The 24,987-nt window shown below is 51.3% G+C and overlaps 1 protein-coding gene across 1 annotated transcript; it reads left to right on the top strand.

Moving 5' to 3' along the window:
* The first annotated feature begins 9,809 nt into the window (after positions 1 to 9,809).
* LOC147105935 (class II histocompatibility antigen, B-L beta chain-like) lies at positions 9,810 to 20,475 on the top strand. The gene is made up of 6 exons (XM_086008542.1): positions 9,810 to 9,882; positions 13,283 to 13,540; positions 14,615 to 14,896; positions 17,974 to 18,078; positions 18,667 to 18,753; positions 19,742 to 20,475. The coding sequence occupies exons 1-6, from the start codon at positions 9,810 to 9,812 to the stop codon at positions 19,873 to 19,875; spliced, it is 939 nt and encodes a 312-aa protein (XP_085864668.1). The 3' UTR covers positions 19,876 to 20,475.
* Positions 20,476 to 24,987: the final 4,512 nt, after the last annotated feature.

Genomic DNA, 24,987 nt, shown 5'->3' with positions numbered 1-24,987 from the left:
GAGCGTTTGTAAAATGGAACGCAACACACCCTGGGGAGCGCAAATTAAAGGGCACTCCTCCTGCACTATAAACCGCAGTCTGCATGTGTTGTGTGGAAGGATGCAGTGTGTGTTGTTCTGAATGGCGTATTTATGTTTCCGGACACCACCACCTCCTCCTCCTCCTCCTCCTCCTCCTCCTCCTCCTCCTCCTCCTCCTCCTCCTCCTCCTCCTCCTCCTCCTCCTCCTCCTCCTCCTCCTCCTCCTCCTCCCAGACTCTGCCTTTGAAAAAAAACACATGCACCCTTCCCCTTTAAGAGCTCACTGGCACCAGAGTGTCTGCTGTGCGCTGCGCCCGAACTGCCGGCTTAGCGCCTAAAGATAGTAGTGGAACGCCTCTTTTAGCGCTCCACCAACCTCTTAGGGCGAAGCCACTGAATTTCCGGCAAAGGGGCGCTACTTTGGGGCGGGCGCTAACTTCAGGCGGGCGCTAAGGTTAGCGCCCCAAAACTGTCTATACTGAAAATCTAGCCCTTAGCTCCTTGTGGTGGCCAGCCCTCTCCTGAGGACATTAACAATAGCCATAATTCAGATAATGTTGATGTCGTCACAGATACTACGAACATTTCCAATCCTATTGCAGACACTTACAATTCTCTCAGTCTGCCCCCAATGGATGTTCATGACCCTCCCAGTTTACCTTCTAATGGGACTTCCAATCCGGAAACCGTTGATAATCGGGATATTGATAGCCTCCCTGCAGAAGATATTTCTGTGTCTCCTGGTGTGGGAGGGCAAGGAACTCCACCAGGGCTAAGAAGGTCGACACGAACAAGATATCCGGTCGACCGATTCAAAATGGACTTTTAAAATAATTAATAATTTAATAGTAAAATTTTAAAATTGTTGAAGGCATTATACATGTATTGCTCTAGTCATAAATAGCTAATTGTAAACTGTAAAGGCTACCTAGGTTGAAGTATATTTTAAAAGGAGGGGTGAATGTGGTGATTATTCTTGTTTTATAAGAAGCATTGTAATTGGTTGCCTGCTTTCCTGCCTTGAGATATATGCTGTAAACTTATTGGTTAGTTGATTCCATGTGACCTGTGGTGGCCATCTTAAATTCAGTTCTCTACAGCTTGGTTGAGACTGGGTGCTTAACATGTACTGCTGGTTTTTTAAGGTTAATAAAGCCTAGCTTTTGAAAGGCAAGCTACTCTCTATTTCACACACTCAGATGACATCATAATTAGCCTGCGCCCATGAGCGGGCGCTAAGCGTTAGCGCCGGCGCTAACTGCATACTCAATATGGGGCGAGGCGCTAAACGCCTTGCACCCCACCGGAATTTGGCTATCGCCCCAGTTATTGCCCTCTTTAGGCACTAATCCCTGGCGCAACCAACCGAATTTCTAGGCCATACACTTTTAATGGGATTTGACATCCACAGAACAGCAAACAGCAGGAGGACTAACACTTCACGGAAACTTGCCTTCTACCAAAATCTGAATTGAGTGAGTACAACAATATTGAGGAGGACACCCCCATATTCTAAGGACAACAAGAATTTTTTACTTTTACACTAAAAACAGCCTGTATTTCTTCTTCAGTCGTAATATTGCTAAAGCTAGCTTCTGCTCAGCGCAAGGCTAGGCTAATGCTAAAGTTGACAGTCGAGAGTTCAGAGTTCACAGAATCACAGAATCACAGAAACCCCACAGTGCAGATAGAGGCCATTTCGGCCCATCGAGCCTGCACCGACACATATCCCACCCAATTCCCCGCAACCCCTACACCAACACATATCCCACCCTATCCCCGTAACCCCATGTATTTAATCCCCCTAACACTAAGGGTCAATTTATCATAGCCAATCAACCTAACCCGCACATCTTTGGACTGTTGAGAGACATTTTCACCTCCAATTTCAAATGTAACCATTCAAATTAGCTTGTAAATGAACCAATCAGAAGAGCTGGAGCCCCTCCCCCGCAGCAGTATGCAAATTAGCTTGTAAATGAGCGAATCAGAAGAGCTGCAGCAGCTCCCGTGCTGCACAGCAGAACTGACAGACTGTCTGCGCCTCAGAGCAGCAACCAGTACTCCCCCTCCCCCTGCACTGAGCGCACCCGCTTTCAGTTCCCCCCTGACATCAAAGACAGTGCAAGAAAACAGTTCAAGCAAAAGCTGATGAGAGAGAGGCCAGAGGCTCTTTTTGCTGACTTGTACAAAAATGGGAATATGAGTAATCTTATTTTTTACTCAGATCAGTCCACTGCTTGGCACAAAGCAATCACCACACACTATCCCTGTGTTCAGCGTGAGGAAACCACTAATGGGTTCAAACTGAAAATAAGGGAATCAGAGGACCTTGATAGAGAAATGACAACTGTCAACATGTACAACAATGGGACAATAATGGTGCAAGGCAACCTCAAAGACTTTGAAATGGCCTTCCAGACACTGAGAGGATTAGTAGAGAAGGGAGGGACCAGCCCCAGTGTAACTACCAGTGAGAAAGCCACACACACTCCCCCCACCACTTGCAGCTCACCAGGAGTAAAGCAGCCTAGCCAGGAGGAGAGTGAGCCCCCCAGTTCTGACCAGGCACACACCCTGGGGCCCCACAGCCCCCCGGTACAATTAAAGGAGCAGATCACCCAGCTGGAGATAGAGCTGGTTCAGCTCAGAGAGACTGTCCTTACTCCGAATCCAGAGCAACACACAACAAAACAGTTACAAAACCTGGTTGCTAAACTGAAAAGCGATCAAGTAAGCAGCATTTCAGCACTAAAGCAAGAACTAAAGCAAGAGAGGGAGAGCTACAGGAGAGAGCTGACTTTACTTGGAGAGCAGGTGAGAGAGCTGCAGAGGGACAGGGAGAGCTACAGGGGAGAGATAGCTACATTGGCCCAGCAGCTAGAGGCCAGAGACAAGGCAGTGTAGAGCCTTACTGAGCAGCTGCACTCTTTCACTGAGCAACAGCAGCAGACCCACACTACAGGGAGTGCCACACAGACCAACCAGCACGCTGAAGCCCAGTCTGCCCCCCCCCACTTTGGAATCACAGCCGAGCCCCTCAGCCTCCGCCTCACAAGAGGAGCGCCCACACCGGACACAACCCCCCCAGTCCAACACACAACCTGTGAGTCCAGGCGAGAGTCACCAGCCAGCAAACACCAACAAGGCTGACATTGTAATACTAATAGACTCAAATGGGAAATTCCTCCAGGAGAAAAAGCTCTTCCCTAAACATAAAGTAGCCAAGCTCTGGTGCCCAACATCAGACAAAGCCCTGGAAATGTTGTCCACAAGCCACTTAGCCTCCCCCCAACACATCATAATACACACCGACACTAATGACCTAAGGGCCCAGCAGGAGAGGGTGGCAACGTCCCTCCGAACAGTGATTGAGAAGGCAAGCACCACCTTCCCAAACACAAAGATCAATGTTTCCACATTGTTGCCGAGTGAAGACTTTCACCACAAAACAATCCACAAGGTAAATCCCAGCATATCACGAGACTGTGCATTAAAACAAAACGTGTACCTGGCCCAACATCCCACCCTCGATGTGGAATGCCTTTACGACCACGTCCATCTTTACAAGGAGCTAGTGCCTGTCTTTGCTAAGGCCCTGAAGGACGTCGCTCTTAACCGTGACCACACCCAGACTCCAAGAGGAAAAGGACCCTCCCCCCCCCCCCGGCCATCAGAGACCAGCGAGGTACAGCCCAGGACCACTACAGCGACCACCACCACCCCGGACCCTGCTATCAAGACCCAGACATCCCCATCCCCATCACCCAGCCCAACCAGGACCAGAGAGGATCACCACGTACACGCCATCAGAGCACAGCACCACTGTCCGACCTGCACCACTCCTGCCCCCCAGGAGAGCAGGACCACCCCAGCAGCAGGAACTCCAGCCCGGCAGATTGAGGTATGTTCAGGCTGTAAGCAATACTACAGGCAGAGACAATCCATTGAGAGACATACAGCAGATGCTCAGCATCATCTGCTCCCGCCTTATGGAACAGGAAGTATAGTGACTAGCCCATTTCACACCTGACACAATAAAAGGTGTGATTGTTAGAAAGAGTTGCAGTTATATATTCTCAGTATTTGTAGACACTTGAAATGTTCTTTTTTCCTCATTTAACATGACAAACACACACATTCACTCACACACACACCTATGACAGTAAAAGACCAATCTTAACATGAAATCCTTGTGCATCTCAACCTGGAATATCCAAGGCCTACGCTCTTCTGTGTTTGGTTTGAAGAGCAGGACCTCAGAGTTGTTAGATGAAATCAAAGATCTAGACATTATCATTTTGCAAGAGACATGGTGTAGAGGAGAAGGGCCCACTGGTTGTCCCCCTGGGTACACAGAGCTGGTGGTTCCCTCCAATAAACTGCCAGGAGTAACCCAGGGCAGAGACTCTGGAGGCATACTGATTTGGTTTAAAGCAGAGCTTAGGAATTCCATTGAATTTATAAAAAAGTGCGAAAATCATTTATGGCTCAAGATTAAGAAAGACATCGTTTCTAGCATGCAAAATGTTTTCATTTGCGCAATCTATATCCCCCCTATAGAATCACCGTTCTTCAAAGAGGACACCTTCTCCAACATTGAGAGGGAGATTAACCATTTCCAGGCCCAGGGGAATGTGGTGATCTGTGGTGATCTCAACTCAAAAACTGGTGAAGAACCAGACTTTATCAGTACTCAGGGGAATAATTACATATTTGGGAATAACCATTTTGATCTTCCTTTTCATTCACACAGGAATAATTACGACAAACAGACAAATGCAAACGGAAAGCAGCTCCTGCAGCTCTGTCGAAGCCTGGGTCTGTACATTGTCAATGGTAGGTTCAGAGGGGACTCTCTAGGAAGATCGACCTATTCTTCACCTCTTGGCATCAGCACCGTAGACTATATGATTACAGACCTGGACCCATCCTCTTTCAGAGCATTCACAGTCAAACCACTAACACCTCTGTCAGATCACAGCCAAATTACTGCGTATCTTAAAAGGACAGAAACAACCAACACAGAAAGACAGCCCAGTAAGCTGTACAACATTAAAAAATCCTACAGATGGGCCCAAAACAGCACTGAAAAATACCAGAAAGCAATTAGCAGTCAATCAACTCAATCTCTCTTAGACACCTTTCTGGAAAACACATACACTCACAATAAAGGCGGCGTAAACCTGGCAGTGAATAATCTAAATAATATTTTTGATAATTTGGCATCAATGTCGAACTTGAAATATTCCAAAAGTAAATCCAAAACACAAAACCACGAAAAATGGTTTGATTCAGACTGTTATAACATGAGGAAAAAACTCAGAAAAATATCAAACCAAAAACACAGACAACCAGAAAATGAGGAATTACGCCTTGCTTATTGTCAGGTACTAACACAATACAAAAACACACTCAGAACCAAGAAAGAACAGTATATTAAGAATAAAATCAGCACCATTGAAGAATCTATTCATTCTAATTGTTTCTGGGACAACTGGAATACATTACACAAAAAGCAACACAATGAATTGCCCATTCAAAATGGAGAAACATGGGAAAACCATTTTGAAAAATTATACCAGAAAAACACGCTAAGCCCAGAGCAAGATCAAATATGTAAAAAATTGGAAAAGCTCGAACTGACCATAAAAGTTTACCAAAACCCTTTAGACTCCTCAATAACTGACAAAGAGCTATTTGAAAAACTCAAGGACCTGCGACCAAGAAAATCCTAAGTTGCAGATGGCATCCTAAATGAGATGCTTAAACACACTGATGATAAACTGAAACTGGCCATCCTAAAACTATTCAACTTGGTTCTGAGTGTCGGTTACTTCCCTGATGTCTGGAACAAAGGACTCATAACGCCCATATATAAAAGTGGAGACAAAGTTGACCCAAATAACTACCGAGGCATCTGTGTGGCCAGTAATCTGTGGAAGGCATTCTGTAGTATCATAAACAAAAGACATATAAACTTCCTTATGGAGCACAATGTCTTGAGTAAAAGCCAAATTGGATTCTTACCAAATTATAGAACATCGGATCATATTTTCACCCTAGCGGGCCAGTGACAGGAAATGCAATGCGGGCCAGGATTGAAATGTCAGCGCGCCGGGTAAGTGCACATCGGGGGCTTGCACGCGCGGCAAGCCCCCGAACCTAATTTCTGGGCCATTATGTAATTAGATCAATGTATACAAACAATAAATGTGCAGTTAAAATTGGAGACAAACAAACAAAATATTTCTCACAGGGGTGTGGCGTGGCATAGGGCTCGTCTATCTCACCGACTCTTTTTAATATTTATATAAATGAATTGGCAAAACTACTTGAACAATCTACAGCACCTGGCCTCGCCCTATATGAATCCAAGGTTAAATTCCTCCTCTAAGCAGATGACCTGGTTCTGCTCTCACCAACAGAGGAGGGTCTGCAGCAGAACCTGGATCTGCTAGAGTCGTTCTGTCAGACCTGGGCCCTGACAATAAACCCCCAAAAAACTAAAGTCCTTGTGTTCCAGCAAAGATCCAGACATCAGGGACCCAAAATAAACTTCATATTAGGAGCAACTAAAATTGAACAAACTACAAATTACACATACTTAGGCTTAAAAATCAGTTCTACAGGAAATTTTCATTTGGTTGTGAATGAACTGAAAGAGAAAGCAAAAGGGCTTTCTATGCCATTAAAAATTCAATCCAAATAGAAATTCCAATTGGCATTTGGCTCAAAATTTTTAAATCAGTAATTGAACCAATTGCACTTTATGGCAGTGAGGTGTGGGGTCCACTAACACAACACGAATTTGCAAAATGGGACAAACATCCAACTGAGATCCTGCATGCAGAATTCTGTAAACGTATGCTCCGGACTCAGAGGAAAACCACAAACAATGCATGCAGGGCAGAATTAGGCCAATATCCACTACTAATTAATATCCAAAAAAGAGCCATCAAATTTTGGAAACATCTAAAAATGAGCAACCCCCACTGCTATCATTACAAAGCCCTGAAATGCCAAGAGGTGAACATAAAGAAGAGTCCCCTCAGTCAACTGGTCCTGGGACTCAGTGAAGTACTGTAACTACTAACACTACTAATAATAATCAGCCCCAGGACAGTGACATCCTAGCACAGAGAATTCGACCCAACACAATTATTACTAAACAAAAAGAAAAGTATTTGACCTATTGGACAGAAATGACAAAAACCCAAAACAAACTCGATTGCCATTTGGCCCTAAACAGACTGTACACCATGGCTGATTACCTGACCATGGTGAAAGATAGCAAACTGAGAAAAACAATGTACAGACTTAGTGAGCATAGCCTGGCCATCGAAACAGGCAGACCTGGCAGCCCAGAGAGGACAGGCTGTGCTCTCACTGCAGTCAGGGAGTGGTGGAGACAGAGAAGCACTTCCTCACAACTTGTGGAAACTATCAGGACATAAGGGGAAATTTCTACCTAAAATTCATAAAAATATGCTCTGAAATCAAAAATTTGAATGACCACCAAAAACTCTCATATCTATTAGGGGAACAGAGAAAATGTGTAACATTAGCGGCAAACTATGTTACAGCTTGCCATAAACAGAGGGACAACCAGTGACCATTGAATCTAAGAAAAGATTATATGTATATTATATGTGTGTATATTTATGTATACATGGGTATATTTGTCTATACACTGTATGTCTAGATCTGCGTTTATCTGTTCAATTATATATGTTCTTTATCTGTGCTTTGGCAACGTAAGATGTATCTTGTCATCATGCCAATAAAGCAATTTGAATTTGAGTGAGAGGGAGAGAGGGTGCGAGTACGAGAGAGAGAGAGAAAGGGAGAGAGAGAGCGAAAGAGAGGGGGAGAGAGAGCAAGAGAGAAAGAGAGAGAGTGAGAGAGAGGGTGCGAGAGAGGAAGAGATAGAGGGAGAGAGAGAGAGAGGGGGAGAGAGAGAGGGGGAGAGAGAGAGCGTGAGGGAGGGAGAGAGGGAGGGAAGGAGGGAGAGAGAGAGAGAGAGAGAGAGAGAGAGGGAGAGGGAGAGGGAGAGGGAGAGAGAGAGAGAGAGAGAGAGAGAGGGGGAGAGGGAGAGGGAGAGGGAGAGGGAGAGAGAGAGAGAGAGAGAGAGTGAGAACAGGGATTACAGCAACAACTAGACCTACTCGACAAATACTGCCAAAATTGGGCTCTAACAGTAAATCTAAAGAAAACCAACATCATGATTTTTCAAAAAAGGCCCAGATGTCAGGAAAACAAATACCAATTTACCCTCAGTGATACCGCTATAGGACACACTATGAGCTACACCTACCTTGGTCTAACTATTACAGCATCAGGGAGCTTCAGCATAGCAGTGAATGCACTAAAAGAAAAAGCCCGAAGAGCCCTATATGCAATAAAAAGAAAATTCTACAACATCCAAATCCCAATCAAAATCTGGCTCAAAATATTTGACAGCATAATCCTGCCCATTGCACTGTACGGTAGTGAAGTATGGGGCCCGCTAAATCACCAAAGCTACACTAAATGGGAAAAACACACAATAGAAGCCCTACATGCAGAATTCTGCCGAAGCATCCTTCGCACCCAAAGAAAAACGCCAACAAATGCATGCAGAGCTGAACTAGGCAGATACCCACTGATAATAAACATCCAAAAACGAGCACTAAACTTCCTAAATCACCTCAAATCTAGCTCCCCAGACACCCTTCATTTCAAAGCCTTTCAGACCCAAGAGCTAAACCCAGAAAAGAGTCCCCTGAGTCAGCTGCTACTGAAACTAAGTACTCAGCCGGACCCTGACCAGCCCCAGACCAACACAGCCATCCAAACACCAATCCGAGTGAACCAAATCATTAAACAATGCAAAGAAACCTACCTGGAACATTGGAACAAAATAACCGAAAGCCAAAGCAGATTAGAATGTTACCGGGCCCTAAAAAGAGATTATAAACTGGCAGACTACCTCACGACCATCAGAGACACAAAACAGAGACAGACCCTCACCAGGTACAGACTAAGCGACCACCAACTGGAAATTGAAAAAGGCAGATACAAGAAATCCTGGCAGCCTAGAGAGAATAGAATATGCGATCAATGTCTGGCCGGCGAGGTTGAAACAGAAATGCATTTCCTCCTAAAATGCGAAAAATTCAACACATCAAGAAACATATTATTCAACAAGCTAAGCCAAACAACCCCAGATTTCAAGGAATTGGATGACCTGTCAAAATTGAGATTAGTCCTGGGAGAAGGAGACAGACCATACCTTGGGGCCAAATATGTAACAACATGTCACAACCTGAGGACTGTTTAAAAGTAAGACTGTTTAAAATTAATATTGTTAAAAGTAATATTGTATGTACCCAACAAATGTCAAATCGATTGACACCTACAGAATGTTGGAAAACTGTACCTTTTTGCTATGTAAGCTTTGGCAATATGGTTCTCTGTAAACTTTCATGCCAATAAAGCATTTGAATTGAATTGAATTGAATTGAATTGAGTGAGAGAGAGGGAGTGAGAGAGAGAGAATGAGAGAGAGGGAGTGAGAGAGAGAGAGAGAGATAGGGAGATGGAGAGAGAGAGAGGGAGAGAGAGTGAGAGAGGGAGGGAGAGAGAGGGAGAGAGGGGGAGAGAGAGAGGGAGAGAGAGAGAGGGGGAGAGAGAGAGGGGGAGGGAGGGAGGGAGAGAGAGAAAGATGGGAAACAATCAGGGGCCCCGCCCCTCTCCCCCCGGGCCCCGCCCCCAGCCCTCGGCCTTCCAGCAGCTCAATCCTGGAAATGGAGGCAGTTTCCCGGCCCCGGGCCGTCCTGTGGATCGCAGGCCTCGGCCACCTCTGCTCGGAGGCCCTGGGTAAGTGAGGGGGGGAGGAGGGGGAGAGAGAAAAGGAGGGGGGAGGTGGGGGGAGAGGCGGGGAAGGGGGGGGGAGGAGAGGCGGGGGGGAGGAGAGGCGGGGAAGGGGGTGGGGAGGAGAGGCGGGGAGGGGGGAGGAGAGGGGGGGAGGAGAGGCGGGGAAGGGGGGGAGGGAGAGGCGGGGAAGGGGGGGGCGGGAGAGGCGGGGAAGGGGGGGAGAGGGAGAGGCGGGGAAGGGGGGAGGGAGAGGCGGGGAAGGGGGGGAGGGAGAGACGGGGAAGGGGGGGTAGGGAGAGGCGGGGAAGGGGGGGAGGGAGAGGCGGGGAAGGGGGGGAGGGAGAGAGAGGGGGGAGAGAGAGAGGAGAGGGAGAGGGGGAGAGAGAGAGGAGAGGGAGAGGGGGGAAAGAGAGAGGAGAGGGAGAGGGGGGAGAGGGGGGGAGAGGGGGGCGGAGAGGGGGGGAGAGGGGGGAGAGGGGAGAGGGGGGAGGGGGGAGAGAGGGAGAGAGAGGGAGAGAGAGGGAGAGATGGGGGGAGGGAGAGAGAGAGGGGGGGAGGGGGAGAGAGGGGGAGAAGGGGGAGAGAGGGGGGGAGGGGGAGAGAGGGGGGAGGGAGAGGGGGGGAGAGAGAGAGGGGGGGAGGGGGAGAGAGAGGGGGAGGGGGAGAGAGGGGGGGAGGGGGAGAGAGGGGGGAGGGGGAGAGAGGTGGGGAGGGGGAGAGGGGGGAAGGGGAGAGGGGGGAGGGGGAGAGAGGGGGGAGGGGGGGAGGGGGAGAGAGGGGGAGGGGGAGAGAGGGGGGAGGGGGGAGAGGGGGGAGGGGAGAGGGGGAGGGGGAGAGGGGGGGAGGGGGAGAGAGGTGGGGAGGGGGAGAGAGGGGGGGAGGGGGAGAGTGGGGAGGGGGAGAGGGGGAGGGGGGAGGGAGTGAGGGAGGGAGCGGGGGAGTGAGAGGGGGAGGGAGAGGGGGAGGGAGAGGGGGAGGGAGAGGGGGGAGCGAGAGGGGGGCGGGAGAGGGGGGAGGGAGAGGGACAGGGAGAGAGGGACGGGGAGAGAGGAACGGGGAGAGAGGGAAGGAGGATGGGGAGAGACAGAGGGAGGGAGGATGGGGAGAGAGGGAGGGAGGGAGGATGGGGAGAGAGGGAGGGAGGATGGGGAGAGAGGGAGGGAGGGAGGGAGGATAGGGAGAGAGAGAGGGAGGGAGGATGGGGAGAGGGAGGGAGGGAGGATGGGGAGAGAGAGGGAGGGAGGATGGAGGGGGGGAGAGAGAGGGGGGAGAGAGAGGGGGGAGAGAGAGGGGGGAGAGAGAGGGGGGGAGGGAGAGGGGGGAGGGAGAGGGGGGAGAGGGAGAGGGGGAGAGGAGAGGGGGGGAGAGGAGAGGGAGAGGGGGGAGGGAGAGGGGGGAGGGAGGGAGGGGGGAGGGAGGGAGAGGGGTGGGGGGAGAGGGGAGGGAGGGAGGGGGGAGTGCGAGGGGGGGAGGGTGAGGGTGTGGAGGGCGAGGGGGGGAGATCGAGGGGGAGGGCGAGGGGGGGAGGGCGAGGGGGGAGGGAGAGGGGGGAGGGCGAGGGGGGGAGGGAGAGGGGGGAGGGCGACGGGGGGAGGGAGAGGGGGGAGTGCAGGGGGGGAGGGCGAGGGGGGAGGGCAAGAGGGGGAGGGAGATGGGGGGAGGGAGAGGGGGGAGGGAGGGGGAGGGAGAGGGGGGGAGGGAGAGGGGGGAGGGAGGGGGGAGGGAGGGAGAGGGGGGAGGGAGAGGGGGGAGGGAGAGGGGGAGGGAGAGGGGGGGAGGGAGAGGGGGGAGGGAGAGGGGGGGAGGGAGGGGGGGAGTGAGATGGGGGAGGGAGAGGGGGGAGGGGGAGGGGGCAGGGAGAGGGGGGGAGGGAGAGGGGGGAGGAGGGAGGGGGTGGAGGGAGAGGGGGGTAGGGAGAGGGGGGGAGGGAGAGGTGGGAGAAGTGGGGGGGAGGGAGAGGGGGGGAGGGAGAGGGGGGAGGGAGAGGGGGGAGGGAGGGGGGAGGGAGAGGGGGGAGGGAGAGGGGTGGGAGGGAGGGGGAGGGAGAGGGGGGGGATGGAGAGGGGGGGAGGGAAAGGGGGGGAGGGAGAGGGGGGAGGGAGAGGGGGAGAGAGGGAAGGAGGATGGGGAGAGACAGAGAGAGGGAGGATGGGGAGAGAGGAAGGGAGGATGGGGAGAGACAGAGGGAGGGAGGATGGGGAGGGAGGGAGGGAGGATGGGGAGAGAGAGGGAGGGAGGATGGGGGGAGAGAGGGAGGGAGGGAGGATGGGGAGAGATGGGGAGAGAGAGGGAGGGAGGATGGGGAGAGAGAGAGAGGGAGGATGGGGAGAGAGGGAGGGAGGGAGGATGGGGCGAGAGGGAGGGAGGGAGGGAGGATGGGGCGAGAGGGAGGGAGGGAGGGAGGATGGAAAGAGAGGGAGGGAGGGAGGATGGGGAGAGAGGGAGGGGGGGAGAGAGGGAGGGGGGAGAGAGGGAGGGAGGGGGGAGAGAGGGAGGGACAGGGGGAGAGAGGGAGGGAGGGAGGGAGGATGGGGAGAAAGGGAGGGAGGGAGGATGGGGAGGGTGGGAGGATGGGGAGAGAGGGAGGGAGGGAGGGAGGATGGGGAGGGAGGGAGGGAGGGAGGATGGGGAGAGAGGGAGGGAGGGAGGGAGGATGGGGAGAGAGAGGGAGGGAGGGAGAGAGGGAGGGAGGGTGGGGAGAGAGAGGGAGGGAGGCTGGGGAGAGAGAGGGAGGGAGGGTGGGGAGAGAGAGGGAGGGAGGGTGGGGAGAGAGAGGGAGGGTGGAGGGAGGGAGGGAGCGTGGGGACAGGGAGGGAGGGGTGGGTAGAGGGAGGGAGGGAGGGTGGAGAGAGAGGGACGGAGGGTGGGGGGAGAGAGAGGGAGGGAGGGTGGGGGGAGAGAGAGGGAGGGAGGGTGGGGAGAGAGAGGGAGGGAGGGTGGGGAGAGAGAGGGAGGGAGGGAGGGTGGGTAGAGGGAGTGAGGGAGGGGGGAGAGAGAGGGAGGGAGGGTGGGGGGAGAGAGAGGGAGGGAGGGTGGGGGGAGAGAGAGGGAGGGAGGGTGGGGGGAGAGAGAGGGAGGGAGGGAGGGGGGAGAGAGAGGGAGGGAGGGTGGGGAGAGGGAGGGAGGGAGGGTGGGGAGAGGGAGGGAGGGAGGGTGGGGAGAGAGAGGGAGGGAGGGAGGGTGGGGAGAGAGAGGAAGGGAGGGAGTCGGAGGGAGGGAGGGGGTTAGAGAGGGAGGAGGGAGGGAGGATGGGGAGAGTGGGGAGGGAGGGAGTCGGGGGGAGGGAGGATAGGAGGAATATTCAGACCGATGGGTGAAATCACTGTGCTCCTGTTAGATTTCTTCCAAATTCCCTCGGGTGTGAACTCTGTTGCCTCCATGCGGGTTTATTTGTGCTTTCCAGCGTTACACACGGGCCAGCTGATGTTTTCCTGTGACGGTCCTCAGCCCGCGGAGATGATCCTGCGGTTTGCTTATGACGGAAAAGAACTCGCTCACTTTAATTACACCACAAAGAAATTTGTGTCCACCAGCCCGCTCGTGACACCTTTCATCAACGAACTGAACAGCAACCCCAAGGACATCAAAAATACAGACCGCTACAGTCATTACGCCCCTTTCTTCGCCGAGACCATTTTACAGGCCACTCACACCCTGACTGGTAAGCTGCCTCAACGTGATTCGCAAACACCGGCCGACCAGTCGGTCCTTCTAGTATGTTTCTTACTCTAGACCGTCGCAGGCCTTGAAGATCTTCATTCTGATTGTAAAATGGTTCCATCAACGGCCCACCGACTCTGTACAAAGAAACCAGAGGGGAGATGAGAACAAATATTTATGCAGCGAGTTGTTGTGATCTGGAACGCGCTGCCTGAAAGGGCGGTGGAAGCAGATTCAAGAATAGCTTTCAAAAGGGAATTGGATAAAAACGCGAAGGGGAAAATGTTGCTGGGCTATGGGGAAGGGGCAGGGGAGCCAGACTAATTGGATAGCTCTTTCAAAGAGCTGGCAGAGACACGATGGGCCAAATGGCCTCCTGCTGTGCTGTCTGGTACCGAGCCATGCACATCAGGAAGGTGCCAGCTCTGATCCTGGCACCTGCGCTGAGTTAGCTGATCTCAGCCAGGGGTGGTTCAACTCCACGATCGGTCTCAGCAGCTCGTGACTAGAGGTGGAAAGTGTTGTGTCGACCTGTGTAAGCATTGGACAAGCAGATCTCCGAATCAGAATTTACAGCACCAGATGCTGCCGTGTATATGAATCCAACTGGTAATTCGAGCACAAGTCAGCAACTGCAACAGCACTTTTTCTGTCTCTTTTCACAGAACCTGCTGGGTTTTGCCTTGTGTCCCCAATGGAGCCACAATTCCACCTTCTCGCAGTCCAAGCTCTCAGGACATTGTGTGTGTGTACAGGATCGGGTCTGGCTGTCATCCACTCCAATGGCAGTGATACCTCCCTCCGTCTAGCCTCCACACAACCAGAATGGCCCCTTGGGTGATATACTGCAATCATAGAATGATGTGGCACAGAAGGAGGCCATTCGGCCCACCGTGCCTGTACTAGAAAGCTGCTGAAGTCACTGGAACTGTCGTCAATCAGGAGTCAGTCTCTTCAGGAGACGGGGAGGAAACTGGGCAAACAACCCCATTTTATTTCAATTTTGTTGCCTTTGGGGTTTCCTGTCCTGCCGCTTTGCTGACCAGATTTAAAGCCATTGTCCTGTCTTCTGCAGCCAAGCCTTCCATCACTATAACACCACAACGCCTGAGCGGGGGGGAATATCCCTTATTTCTGAACTGCAGAGTCGATGGATTTTACCCGAGAGACATCAACACAACCTGGCTGCGGAATGGTGAAGCCGTTCAACAGGAGGTGTTAATGAGCAGGATTTTACCAAACAAGGACGGGACGTTCCAGCTCACACTGCAGGTCACCGTTGATCCCGGGAGGGACGACTCCTACACCTGTCAGCTGGAGCACAGAAGCGCCCCTGACAAACTAACTGCAGTTTGGGGTAAGGTCCGGCGTATGAACTGTCCGACAGGCCAAGGCTACTTTCCTCATTAACTCAAGTGTCCAATTGGACCCTGAGGAAAGGAAAGGAGCCGTGGTACCAACTATCTCCCAATATAAGAAAAGTTGATCTTCTGACACACGAGGGGGGATGAGAGGGTGGGGGGAAATGGACAGAAAGTTGAGGGCAGCACCCATGGTTTCCCAGTAGGTGTGGGTGGTCAGAGTGCACCCTCCTTCACCCAGAAGTGCTGGGGTTCACATGAGAAGTGCAGGTTTTTCCTACTTGATTTCAAGATTGAACATAGTTTCCAAGTGGCCGATATCATCAGACCCCTAAACTTGAAGGTATGGGCGATGAGCCTTCTTGGGACACACAATCATAGGGAACCATTCGGCCCATTGCTCCTATGCTGCTGCTATCTGCGTTGTCGGAGCCTGCTACTCTGACCCCATTTCTCTGTCCTTTTCCCAGACCCTTTAATATTTTCCTTCAATGCTTATCTAATTTACTCTTTAATGATGCAACTGACTCGCCTTCAGTAGCCAGTTGATGTTCTAATAATCCTTTGAGTGAAAACAAATCCTTCCTTTCTGCTTCTAGTATTGATCCTGTGTTAAAGCCCCCTGGTTATCGATTCACCCACCAGTAAAAATAATGTTTACCCTCTCAAACCCTTTCATCATTTTTAACACTTCCTGCGAGGAAAGACTGAACAGGCCAGGGCTCTTTTCTCCAGAAAAGAAGGCTGAGGGGCGGCCTGATAGAGCTCTTTAAAATTATGACAGGATTCGAGAGGGTGGACATAGAGAAGATGTTTCCACTTGTGGAGAGTCCAAAACTAGGGGCCATAAATATCAGATAGTCCCCAATAAAGCCAATAGGGAATTCAGGAGAGACTTCTTTACCCAGAGAGGGGTGCGAATGTGGAACTCGCACAAGGAGTAGTTGAGGCGAATTATCATAGATGCATTGAAGCGGAAGCTAGATAAGCAGGTGAGGGAGAAAGGAATCGAAGGTTATATTGATAGGATGAGATGAAGTAAGGGGGAGGAGGCTCGTGTGGAGCATAAATGCTCGCATAGACCAGTTGGGCTGAAAGGCCTTTTTCTGTGCTGTTAATTTTAAGTAATTTATATCGTCATCTAATATAGTTTTTCTTGAGGAACTGTCATTTTAGAAACAACTGCTCCCAACACACAGGCTCCTTCAGTACATATCATCAAAAGGCATAATTGAAGCCCTTGGTGGCTCAGCGTCTAAATGCCCTGGTCACCTGGTGCATTATTGAGCCATACAGCCCAGGAAAGTCCCAAGTTCCATCTCCCACCTGATGATCTCAGCTGGTAGGAATGTGCAAGAGCGCAAGTGCCAACTTGGAAAATTAGCCTCTTAGATTCTTGCAGTGACTTACTGCTCAGTGTAATTCTCCTACTTGTAAACAAACTTAGCCATTAGTTTTAGCCTGACCAGAATGGTTTGACTGGTATTTATCACATTTGAAGTAGACGGGAGGATGTGGTGGGCATTCCATTTGGTTTCTGGTGCATTATACTGTAACTGAAGAATAATTGGCATGCCATCACCTCAGGACATCACTACAGGTGCAGGTTTTGATTCACAGGGGACTCGCTCGGTTTAAGGAAACTGTCTTTGCGCCTTACAAGGTCTTCAATCGGCCTCAGTTCCTCTGAGCTGGGGTGGGGAGGGGGGTTGTACGGAGAGAATAATAATCTCCCAGGATTCCTGCTTCTGATCAACATTTAGTGACATGGATATGGGTGAGAGAGCTTTGAGCTGGGTGGTGCCCCCTCCACAGTTGAATACCTTGCTGATGCTCACTATCTGGGCTCTCACATGGAGGAGGTACCAGAGGGCAGCCAGTGCCCATGGAACATGGACCCTAGTGCCCTCAGGGGAGGAAGTGAGAATATGTAACAATTACAGCCCCATGTGAGTCTAGACTGTTCACACAGGTCAGTAACTGAATTGTAGCCAGATCATCTCTATCACAGCCACTGGTTAACGAGTGGCAGCACATTGACAATACATAACATGAGAGTGCAGGGCTGTTGGCCTGTGTGCGCGACTCCCTCGCCTGTGTGCGCGACCCCCTCGCCTGTGTGCGCGACTCCCTCGCCTGTGTGCGCGACCCCCTCGCCTGTGTGCGCGACCCCCTCGCCTGTGTGTGCGACCCCCTCGCCTGTGTGCGTGACCCCCTCGCCTGTGTGCGCGACTCCCTCGCCTGTGTGCGCGACTCCCTCGCCTGTGTGCTCGACCCCCTCGCCTGTGTGCGCGACCCCCTCGCCTGTGTGCGCGACCCCCTCGCCTGTGTGCGCGACTCCCTCGCCTGTGTGCGCGACCCCCTCGCCTGTGTGCGCGACCCCCTCGCCTGTGTGCGCGACTCCCTCGCCTGTGTGCGCGACTCCCTCGCCTGTGTGCGCGACTCCCTCGCCAGTGTGCGCAACTCCCTCGCCTGTGTGCGCGACCCCCTCGCCTGTGTGCGCGACCCCCTCGCCTGTGTGCGCGACTCCCTCGCCTGTGTGCGCGACCCCCTCGCCTGTGTGCGCGACTCCCTCGCCTGTGTGCGCGACTCCCTCGCCTGTGTGCGCGACTCCCTCGCCTGTGTGCGCGACTCCCTCGCCTGTGTGCGCGACCCCCTCGCCTGTGTGCGCGACCCCCTCGCCTGTGTGCGCGACTCCCTCGCCTGTGTGCGCGACCCCCTCGCCTGTGGGCGCGACCCCCTCGCCTGTGTGCGCGACTCCCTCGCCTGTGGGCGCGACCCCCTCGCCTGTGAGCTTAGTCGTGTCCCAGGGGCGAAGGTGTGATGCACAGGGAAAGTTGGAGCAAATGCATCACTGGGTTGCTATCTTGCACCTTTTAGATGCAAGCTGCCAGTAGCATTGATAGCCTGAGAGCAGCTGGCCTGTCCATCCTCTCGGCTGCATTAGTCCATGACCTTAGGAGGCCCAGGGTCTAGGGGAGAAAATAAAGAGGGGCTCATACCCCACCCATAAAACAGCCATTGCAGCCTGTACTGTCATATCTTTCCACTCTAATTCTACATTTCTCTACAGCTCCCAAGAGTAAAAACTTAGCAGCTTATGGATACGTGGTTGGGATAATACTTGGGATCGCCGCTATCGTCATTGCTGTATCTGGAGGAATCATCAGATGGAAAGGTAGGAAGATTGATGCATGTGCTAATCAGTCCAGGAAACACTGTCCTTTGCAAACTTCTCAGACAGTCCCTTCCAAACGCCACAATCGGTATATCTGCGTATTTGCTGTGCCTCCTCGGGTCACTTAGAGGCTAATCGTTCGCGGGCGGACAGACTTTCCAATTTTCAATTTTTTTAAACTGTTACTCCTTAAATTGATTAGAAGGGATTTTCTGCTGCGAAGTTTTGCAGTAGATTGGAAATGATTGGCTATCCTTCTCTCCTTCCTGACATGTGACTCTGAAATTTGCATATATGACAGTGTGACACCTGAAGCGTGACGGACTTGTTTCAAAGCCTGTGTGTGTTGCCAAATAGATAAAACAGGTAGCTGTGCAGATAGGTGCAATCAGCCCAAGAGTTCAATGGTCCTGTTGTGCATTTCATGGCATTACTCTTCATTTATCTCCCATTAAAGGTACCGATTCCAGGTGAACACCTGAGGAGTGAGACAGACAAAGTCTCACTGGGGACACTTTCACATTGATTTGCGAGGGGGGAGGGAGAGTCAGCTGTGTAATCAGAGCTGTGTTGATTATTTCTTTCCAGTGCACTACGCCAGTGGCTCACAACCTGGGCCGAACCAGAGTCAAGCCAACGCCCATTCAGACACCTGTGTCTCTAACACAAATTCAGGTAACGGCTTCCCCAGTCAATCTCCACATTGTGGTACACACCCACACCACACACGCACACACACGTTATCGGTTATTCTCTCAGAGAATGCTGCGCTGTGATTATTTACAACCTTACAGCCAAGTTGTAGATGCTTCTGTACTGGCTAGCTGTAGTTGATGTTACATAAGGTCACTGAGCCCACTTCCTGAACACTGGCATGGATTCTACCCAACCTGTTTCATCTCTTGAGGGGAGGTTCTGCAATCTTTCTCCAGGCCCCTCCAAACTGAGCAGAATTTCCCTCCGGTGGGCTAGTGAGGAACGTCACACAGACCAGAAAGTCCCGAGTTTAATTCCTGATCTGTGCTGAGTTAGCTACTCTCGCCTGCAGTGAGGATAGGAGCTCTACAACCGGCCTCACAGCCCCTGAGTTAGTGCGAGGAAAAGCCAGCCAAGCTTCCTCTTCCTGATCTCCATCCAGTAACTCCTGGTGGAAAGTGCATGTGCGGACATTGGGCAAGGACAGGATCGGGTTCGGCAGTGATGTCAAATACCCTGCCGACATTCACAGTCTGGGCTCCCACATAAAGTATCAGCCCTTGGGTGAGGTAGTGGAGGGGCGGCCGCTGCCTGTGGAACCTGTACCCTAGCGAGAGTCGCTGACTTCAGGAGAGAAAGGAGGAAATGAGAAGGGGAAAATGTTACAAAATAAAAATCAGTGGTGAGGAGTCCCAGATTGTAGAAACTGTTATTGAGAAACAATATTGTGAAATGGTGCAGCAGTGCAATTTTTATTCATTTGATTATCTTGTAAAATGAGGATTTTATAAATAACTTTTACCAACAAAATTATCAGGTGTCATAGAATAACTGCACAGAGCCAACTGCTTAATGGAGTCAGGAGAATGTAACACAGTGGGGTGTAGCAGACAATACTGAACTGATGCTGCCTGTAGATATACCCTGACCTCGATCTGTATCATCCCTCCTCCACTTTGCTTCTCAGGTGTCTGGTCACAGGATGAAGCTGAGCAACTGTGTGCAGAAATTGGACAGTCACCAAATCCTGCGCCTGCAGACGTGACGTTTCCTTACAATGATCACATTCACAACACCCACCAATATTTGGAGACCAGGTGACCACCGTCTTCATCCTCACCGGCCTGGCTGAATCTGACTCTTGATGCAGCTTGAATTCCGAGCCTCTAAAGAGCTGCTCCTGTTTAACGGAGATTCGACCTTAGCGACAGACCTATGGTCAATCCCTTCAGAGACTGAACCACATGAAGCGGTTGGGAGGAGCCGAATCCGAGGTACAATCAGCCCCTGGCTTAATATGTTTTCTCTAACCCAAGCTGCTCCAAGCTCTGTTAACTGCAAGAACTCGGGGGACATGCTTCACCCTTATTGTGACTGAAGACACACTTCCACTAAAATGTGGCCGGGGCTAACATTCTGAACACATCGTTTTCTTCTATTATCTTTTGGAGTGCGATTCTGTTCTGTCTCCTATTTATTGTTACATTTCCCCTTACAATGTATTTGTTCTCGCTGCACCATTTTCTGTCCGAGCCTGAAACCTCTTGCCAGGTCTCCAGGCAGGTGTCTGTCGTGTATTGGACCATTTCATGTGTCCTAAATTCGCTGCAGTGCGCCATTCTGTTCTCTTATTCCTTTGTAAAGCACCGTTGGATGTTTTGTACGTTAAAGGCGCTATATAAATGCAAGTTACTGATCATTCCATGTGTGTGACTGACGCTTGATGTAGTCCATTCCATTTCTTGCATCTGACCCTCGGGCGGGGAACCGACCGCAGCAGCAGCTCCTCCGCCGTAACATCAGCGGAAATGCGGCAGTAACTCCATTTACATAAACAGGGTTCCCACCGCACTTGCGGGGAAGTTACATGGGCAGAGCGGCAGCAGCTCTGAAGATATTCTCGGTCTTGATGTAGTGCATTGATCCATTCCATGTGTGTCTGACGCGGGGGGTGGGGAGAGGGGGCCTCGAACGTGACGATGGGCACTCTCTCCCCATATTATCGGAGGCAGAGGCCAAAGGTCTTCAACGTGCCAAAGTGTAGCCGTGCAGTGTGTAGATCATAGAGTCATAGAGTCATAGAGTAATACAGCACGGATAGAGGCCCTTCGGCCCATCGTGTCCGCGCCGGCCATCAAGCCCTGTCTAATCTAATCCCATATTCCAGCATTTGGCCCGTAGCCTTGTATGCTATGGCATTTCAAGTGCACATCCAAATGCTTCTTAAATGCTGTGAGGGTTTCTGCCTCCACAACCCTTTCAGGCAGTGAGTTCCAGACTCCAACCACCCTCTGGGTGAAAAAGTTCTTTCTCAAATCCCCTCTAAACCTCCCGCCCTTTACCTTGAATCTATGCCCCCTAGTTATTGACCCCTCTACTGAGGGAAAAAGCTCCTCAGTATCCATCCTATCTATGCCCCTCATAATTTTGTACACCTCAATCATGTCCCCCCTCAGCCTCCTCTGCTCCAAGGAAAACAAACCCAATCTGCCCAGTCTCTCTTCATAGCCAAAGCGCTCCAGCCCTGGTAACATCCTGGTGAACCTCCTCTGCACCCTCTCTAACGCGATCACATCCTTCCTGTAGTGTGGCGACCAGAACTGCACACAGTATTCCAGCTGTGGCCTAACCAGTGTTTTATACAGCTCCATCATAACCTCCTTGCTCTTATATTCAATGCCTCGGCTAATGAAGGCAAGTATCCCATATGCCTTTTTTACCACCTTATCCACCTGTTCCGCCGCCTTCAGGGATCTGTGTAGTTGCACACCCAGATCCCTCTGACCCTCCGTCTTGCCTAGGGTCTTTCCATTCATTGTGTATTCCTTTGCCTTGTTAGTCCCCCCAAAGTGCATCACCTCGCACTTTTCCGGGTTAAATTCCATTTGCCACTGTTCCGCCCATCTGACCAACCCATCTATATCGTCCTGCAGACTGAGGCTACCCTCCTCGCTATTTACCACCCTACCAATTTTTGTATCATCCGCGAACTTACTGATCATACCCTTTACATTCATATCCAAGTCATTAATGTAGACCACTGGGAGCTTGTACCCAAACTGTGCACACAAAGTCCCAGCGAGTATTTAAATTGGGGGGACTTGCCCATAATATGACTGGATGCCCGAGTAGCACTGAAGGGGAGGCCCTGTTTAATACAGTTGGCAGTTGTCCGCCTGTCAGGTTATGTCTGTTACATTTGATCCTCACTCACTCACTCCATTGTGCGCTGGGTTGGTTGTGGAGCCCTGCACGAGCCATCCCATTGACGATCTGCTCACAGCTTGGTGCTGTATCCAGCTCTGTGGTGCCACATCGGGCTCCGTCAGCAAGTCGATGATAGCCTGGGCACAGGAAATCCCATCTTCTGTCTTTTTGAGATGAAATTTTTGGGAGTCTGCTGTTCTTCCAAATCGAGTGTTAAGTGTTTGGTGCTATTTTTCCACAGTGTAATTGCAGGGCCAAGGATTCTAACCTTAAACTGTGAGGAGAATCAGCACATGGTGAGTTAACCGCTGCTAAGCTATTCGTACCTGCTGAAGGAATGAGAGTTATGTGGGAGCTACAACACGTTTATCTCTGAGGTACACGTGCCGTGGTTTCATCCTAACCAGTTCCTGGCTGGACAGAAAGAGCTGCTGTCAATGAAATCCCCGTTTGGGGTTGAATGAATTCCAGTTTGCTGTATCACAGAATCACAGAAACCCCACAGTGCAGATAGAGGCCATTTCGGCCCATCGAGCCTGCCATATCCCACCCGATCCTCCCACCCGATCCCCGTAACTCCTAAACCAACACATATCCCACCCTATCCCCGTAACCCCACGTATTTAATCCCCCTAACACTAAGGGTCAATTTATCATAGCCAATCAACCTAACCTGCACATCTTTGGACTGTGGGAGGAATCCGGAGCACCCGAGGAAACCCACGCAAACACGGGGAGAATGTGCAAACTCCACACAGTCACCCGAGGCCGGATTCGAACCCGGGTCTCTGGCGCTGTGAGGCAACAGTGCTAACCACTGTAGGTGTGCGATTTCCCATATCCCCAGCTCCACCTCTGGCACACGGCCAGTGTCAGTGCTCAAAGCTCAAGTTGCCCTTCATCTTGCATCATCCAAGTAGCCATTCTTCATGTGTGCGACGGAACAATGAAATAGCACCTTTCATGTCCTCAGGACATCCCACAGTGCTTCAGTCAATGATTTTTTTTAAGCTGCAGTGTAACCTCGGTTCTAATTAACCCCATCCATGTGCCTGAACAGCACCCTGGGAACAGCACCAGTGGGAACTTTTCAATCTCTCGACTAGCACTAAAACTGACCTTTATGAAGAAAGAACTTACATTTCTGTAGCACCTTCCAGGACTTTAGGGCCTCCCAAAGCGCTTTACAGCCAATGAAGCACTTTTTGAAGTATAATCACTGTTGTAATGTCGAAAACACATCAGGCAATTCCTACACAGCAAGGTCCCACAAACTATCTAATGACTGGTTAATCTGTTTTAGTGGTGTTGGTTGAGTGATAAATATTGGCCAGGGATAATCCCCTGCTCTCCATCAAATAGTGTCATGCGATCTTTTATGTCCACATTAGAGGGCTTACAGGGCCTCGGTTTAGCATCTCATCCAAAAGGCGGCACCTCTGACAGTGCAGCACTCCCTCAGTACTGCACTGAAGTGTCAGCCTAGATTATGTGTTCCAGTCTCTGGGGATCTCCTCGCTGGCCTCCTGATCACGATCTTGGTAATGGACAGGGTGTAGCGATTGAAGATTAGCTTAGAGTTAAACAGGACACCAAGGCTGGACACCATCAGCTCGGCTTGAGTGCTAGGGAATGGGATGGAATGAATCGGAGATTTAGGGGAGGTGGCTGCACCTTTGACCCCTCCCTGAACTCTGCTGCTTGCCGTCCTGTCACTCTTTGTAAAGCACTTTATTTGTTTGCACAGCACACGTTTATCAGACGAAACACAGGTGCTTAAGGGTTCAATGTGTTGTGGCGTGCACACCTCCGTCCGCACTGGAATTGCGCCGCATGCCATGTTAATTAGGGCACCCACCCGGAACAGTAGTTGGGCCCATTGCCTCTGCAAGTCGGGGGCTTAACGCATGTTTCAGACCTTAATTGGTTCTTGACTGATCGCATTATACGCTTTGCCTGTTGCAGTCAGTTTTCTCAGGCACACAGTGGTCTTTTACAGGCACCACTGGAAGCTGCCATCAAAATAGTAAGAAATGTATTAATTACCTGAATGTGGAGTCAGGAGGAGCACGAGTCATCGCCTGGCTCCACATTACAACTGTGGGGCACTGCCAGTCACCGTTCACCATCTCCCCCCTGTGGTAAACCACTGTTTGTATTCCACTGTGTACATGCCTGGACATGCCTCGGCTGACTCCTCCCACAAGTCCTAGTATAAAGGTGACTGCTCCCCAGCCCTTTGTATTCTGGACCGGTCGACCACTCGAGGCAGACCTTCATTCTTTTGTTAATAAAAGCCTTTAGTTACTCTCTTAACTCTCAGTCTTTTATGAGTAATTGATAGCGCATCAATTTTATTAACAAAATTTTTATAATGGAGAAGATCCTCACACCAGCATGCCTGGACTTAGATCATCGGGAGGCGGACTCATCCACCAAGTTTACTCACTGGCTTAAGTGTTTCGAAAAATTCCTGACCGCCTCCGCAGCAATCAAATCGGACGAGGACAAACTGGATGTCCTGACCTCCAAAGTGAACCACCGAGTGTACTCGGTCATCCAAGACGCGACCTCGTACACGGACGCTATCAAGCTCCTCAAGGACCAGTACACGCGCCCAGTGAACGAAGTGTACGCCAGGCACCTTCTGGGGAGTCGTAAACAACAACCTGGGGAATCGACCGTGGAATACCTTCAGGCATTGTCTGTGCTTGGCCGGGCCTGTGGTTGTAAGGATGTAAAGGCCGCCGTGTACACAGAGGAACTTATCCGGGACGCTTTTGTAGCGGGCCACAGATCCAATTGTACCCGACAGCGACTGTTGGAGCAGAGTGACCTCGACCTCAACAAGGCCTCTGAACTCGCACTATCATTGGATGCAGCCTACCGGGGCATGGATGCCTACTCCGCTGCACCGTGGATGCCGCGGGGAATGACAGCCTGGGACACGGTAGGACCGCCTCATAGCGCCGTGCCACCCCAGCCACACCCCAGCAACGGCCCAAC

The sequence above is a fragment of the Somniosus microcephalus genome, chromosome 16, assembly GCF_052327205.1.
Source record: "Somniosus microcephalus isolate GS21.2 chromosome 16, FLI_Smic_1.0, whole genome shotgun sequence".
Lineage (NCBI taxonomy): Eukaryota > Metazoa > Chordata > Chondrichthyes > Squaliformes > Somniosidae > Somniosus > Somniosus microcephalus.
This window is presented reverse-complemented; position numbering and strand designations above follow the sequence as displayed.

Coding starts and splice junctions, on each gene's coding strand:
- LOC147105935 (XM_086008542.1), top strand. CDS start 9,810: ATGGAGGCAGTTTCCCGGCCCCGGGCCGTCCTGTGGATCGCAGGCCTC. Junction 9,883..13,282: donor CCTCTGCTCGGAGGCCCTGG/GTAAGTGAGGGG, acceptor TGTGCTTTCCAG/CGTTACACACGGGCCAGCTG. Junction 13,541..14,614: donor GGCCACTCACACCCTGACTG/GTAAGCTGCCTC, acceptor TGTCTTCTGCAG/CCAAGCCTTCCATCACTATA.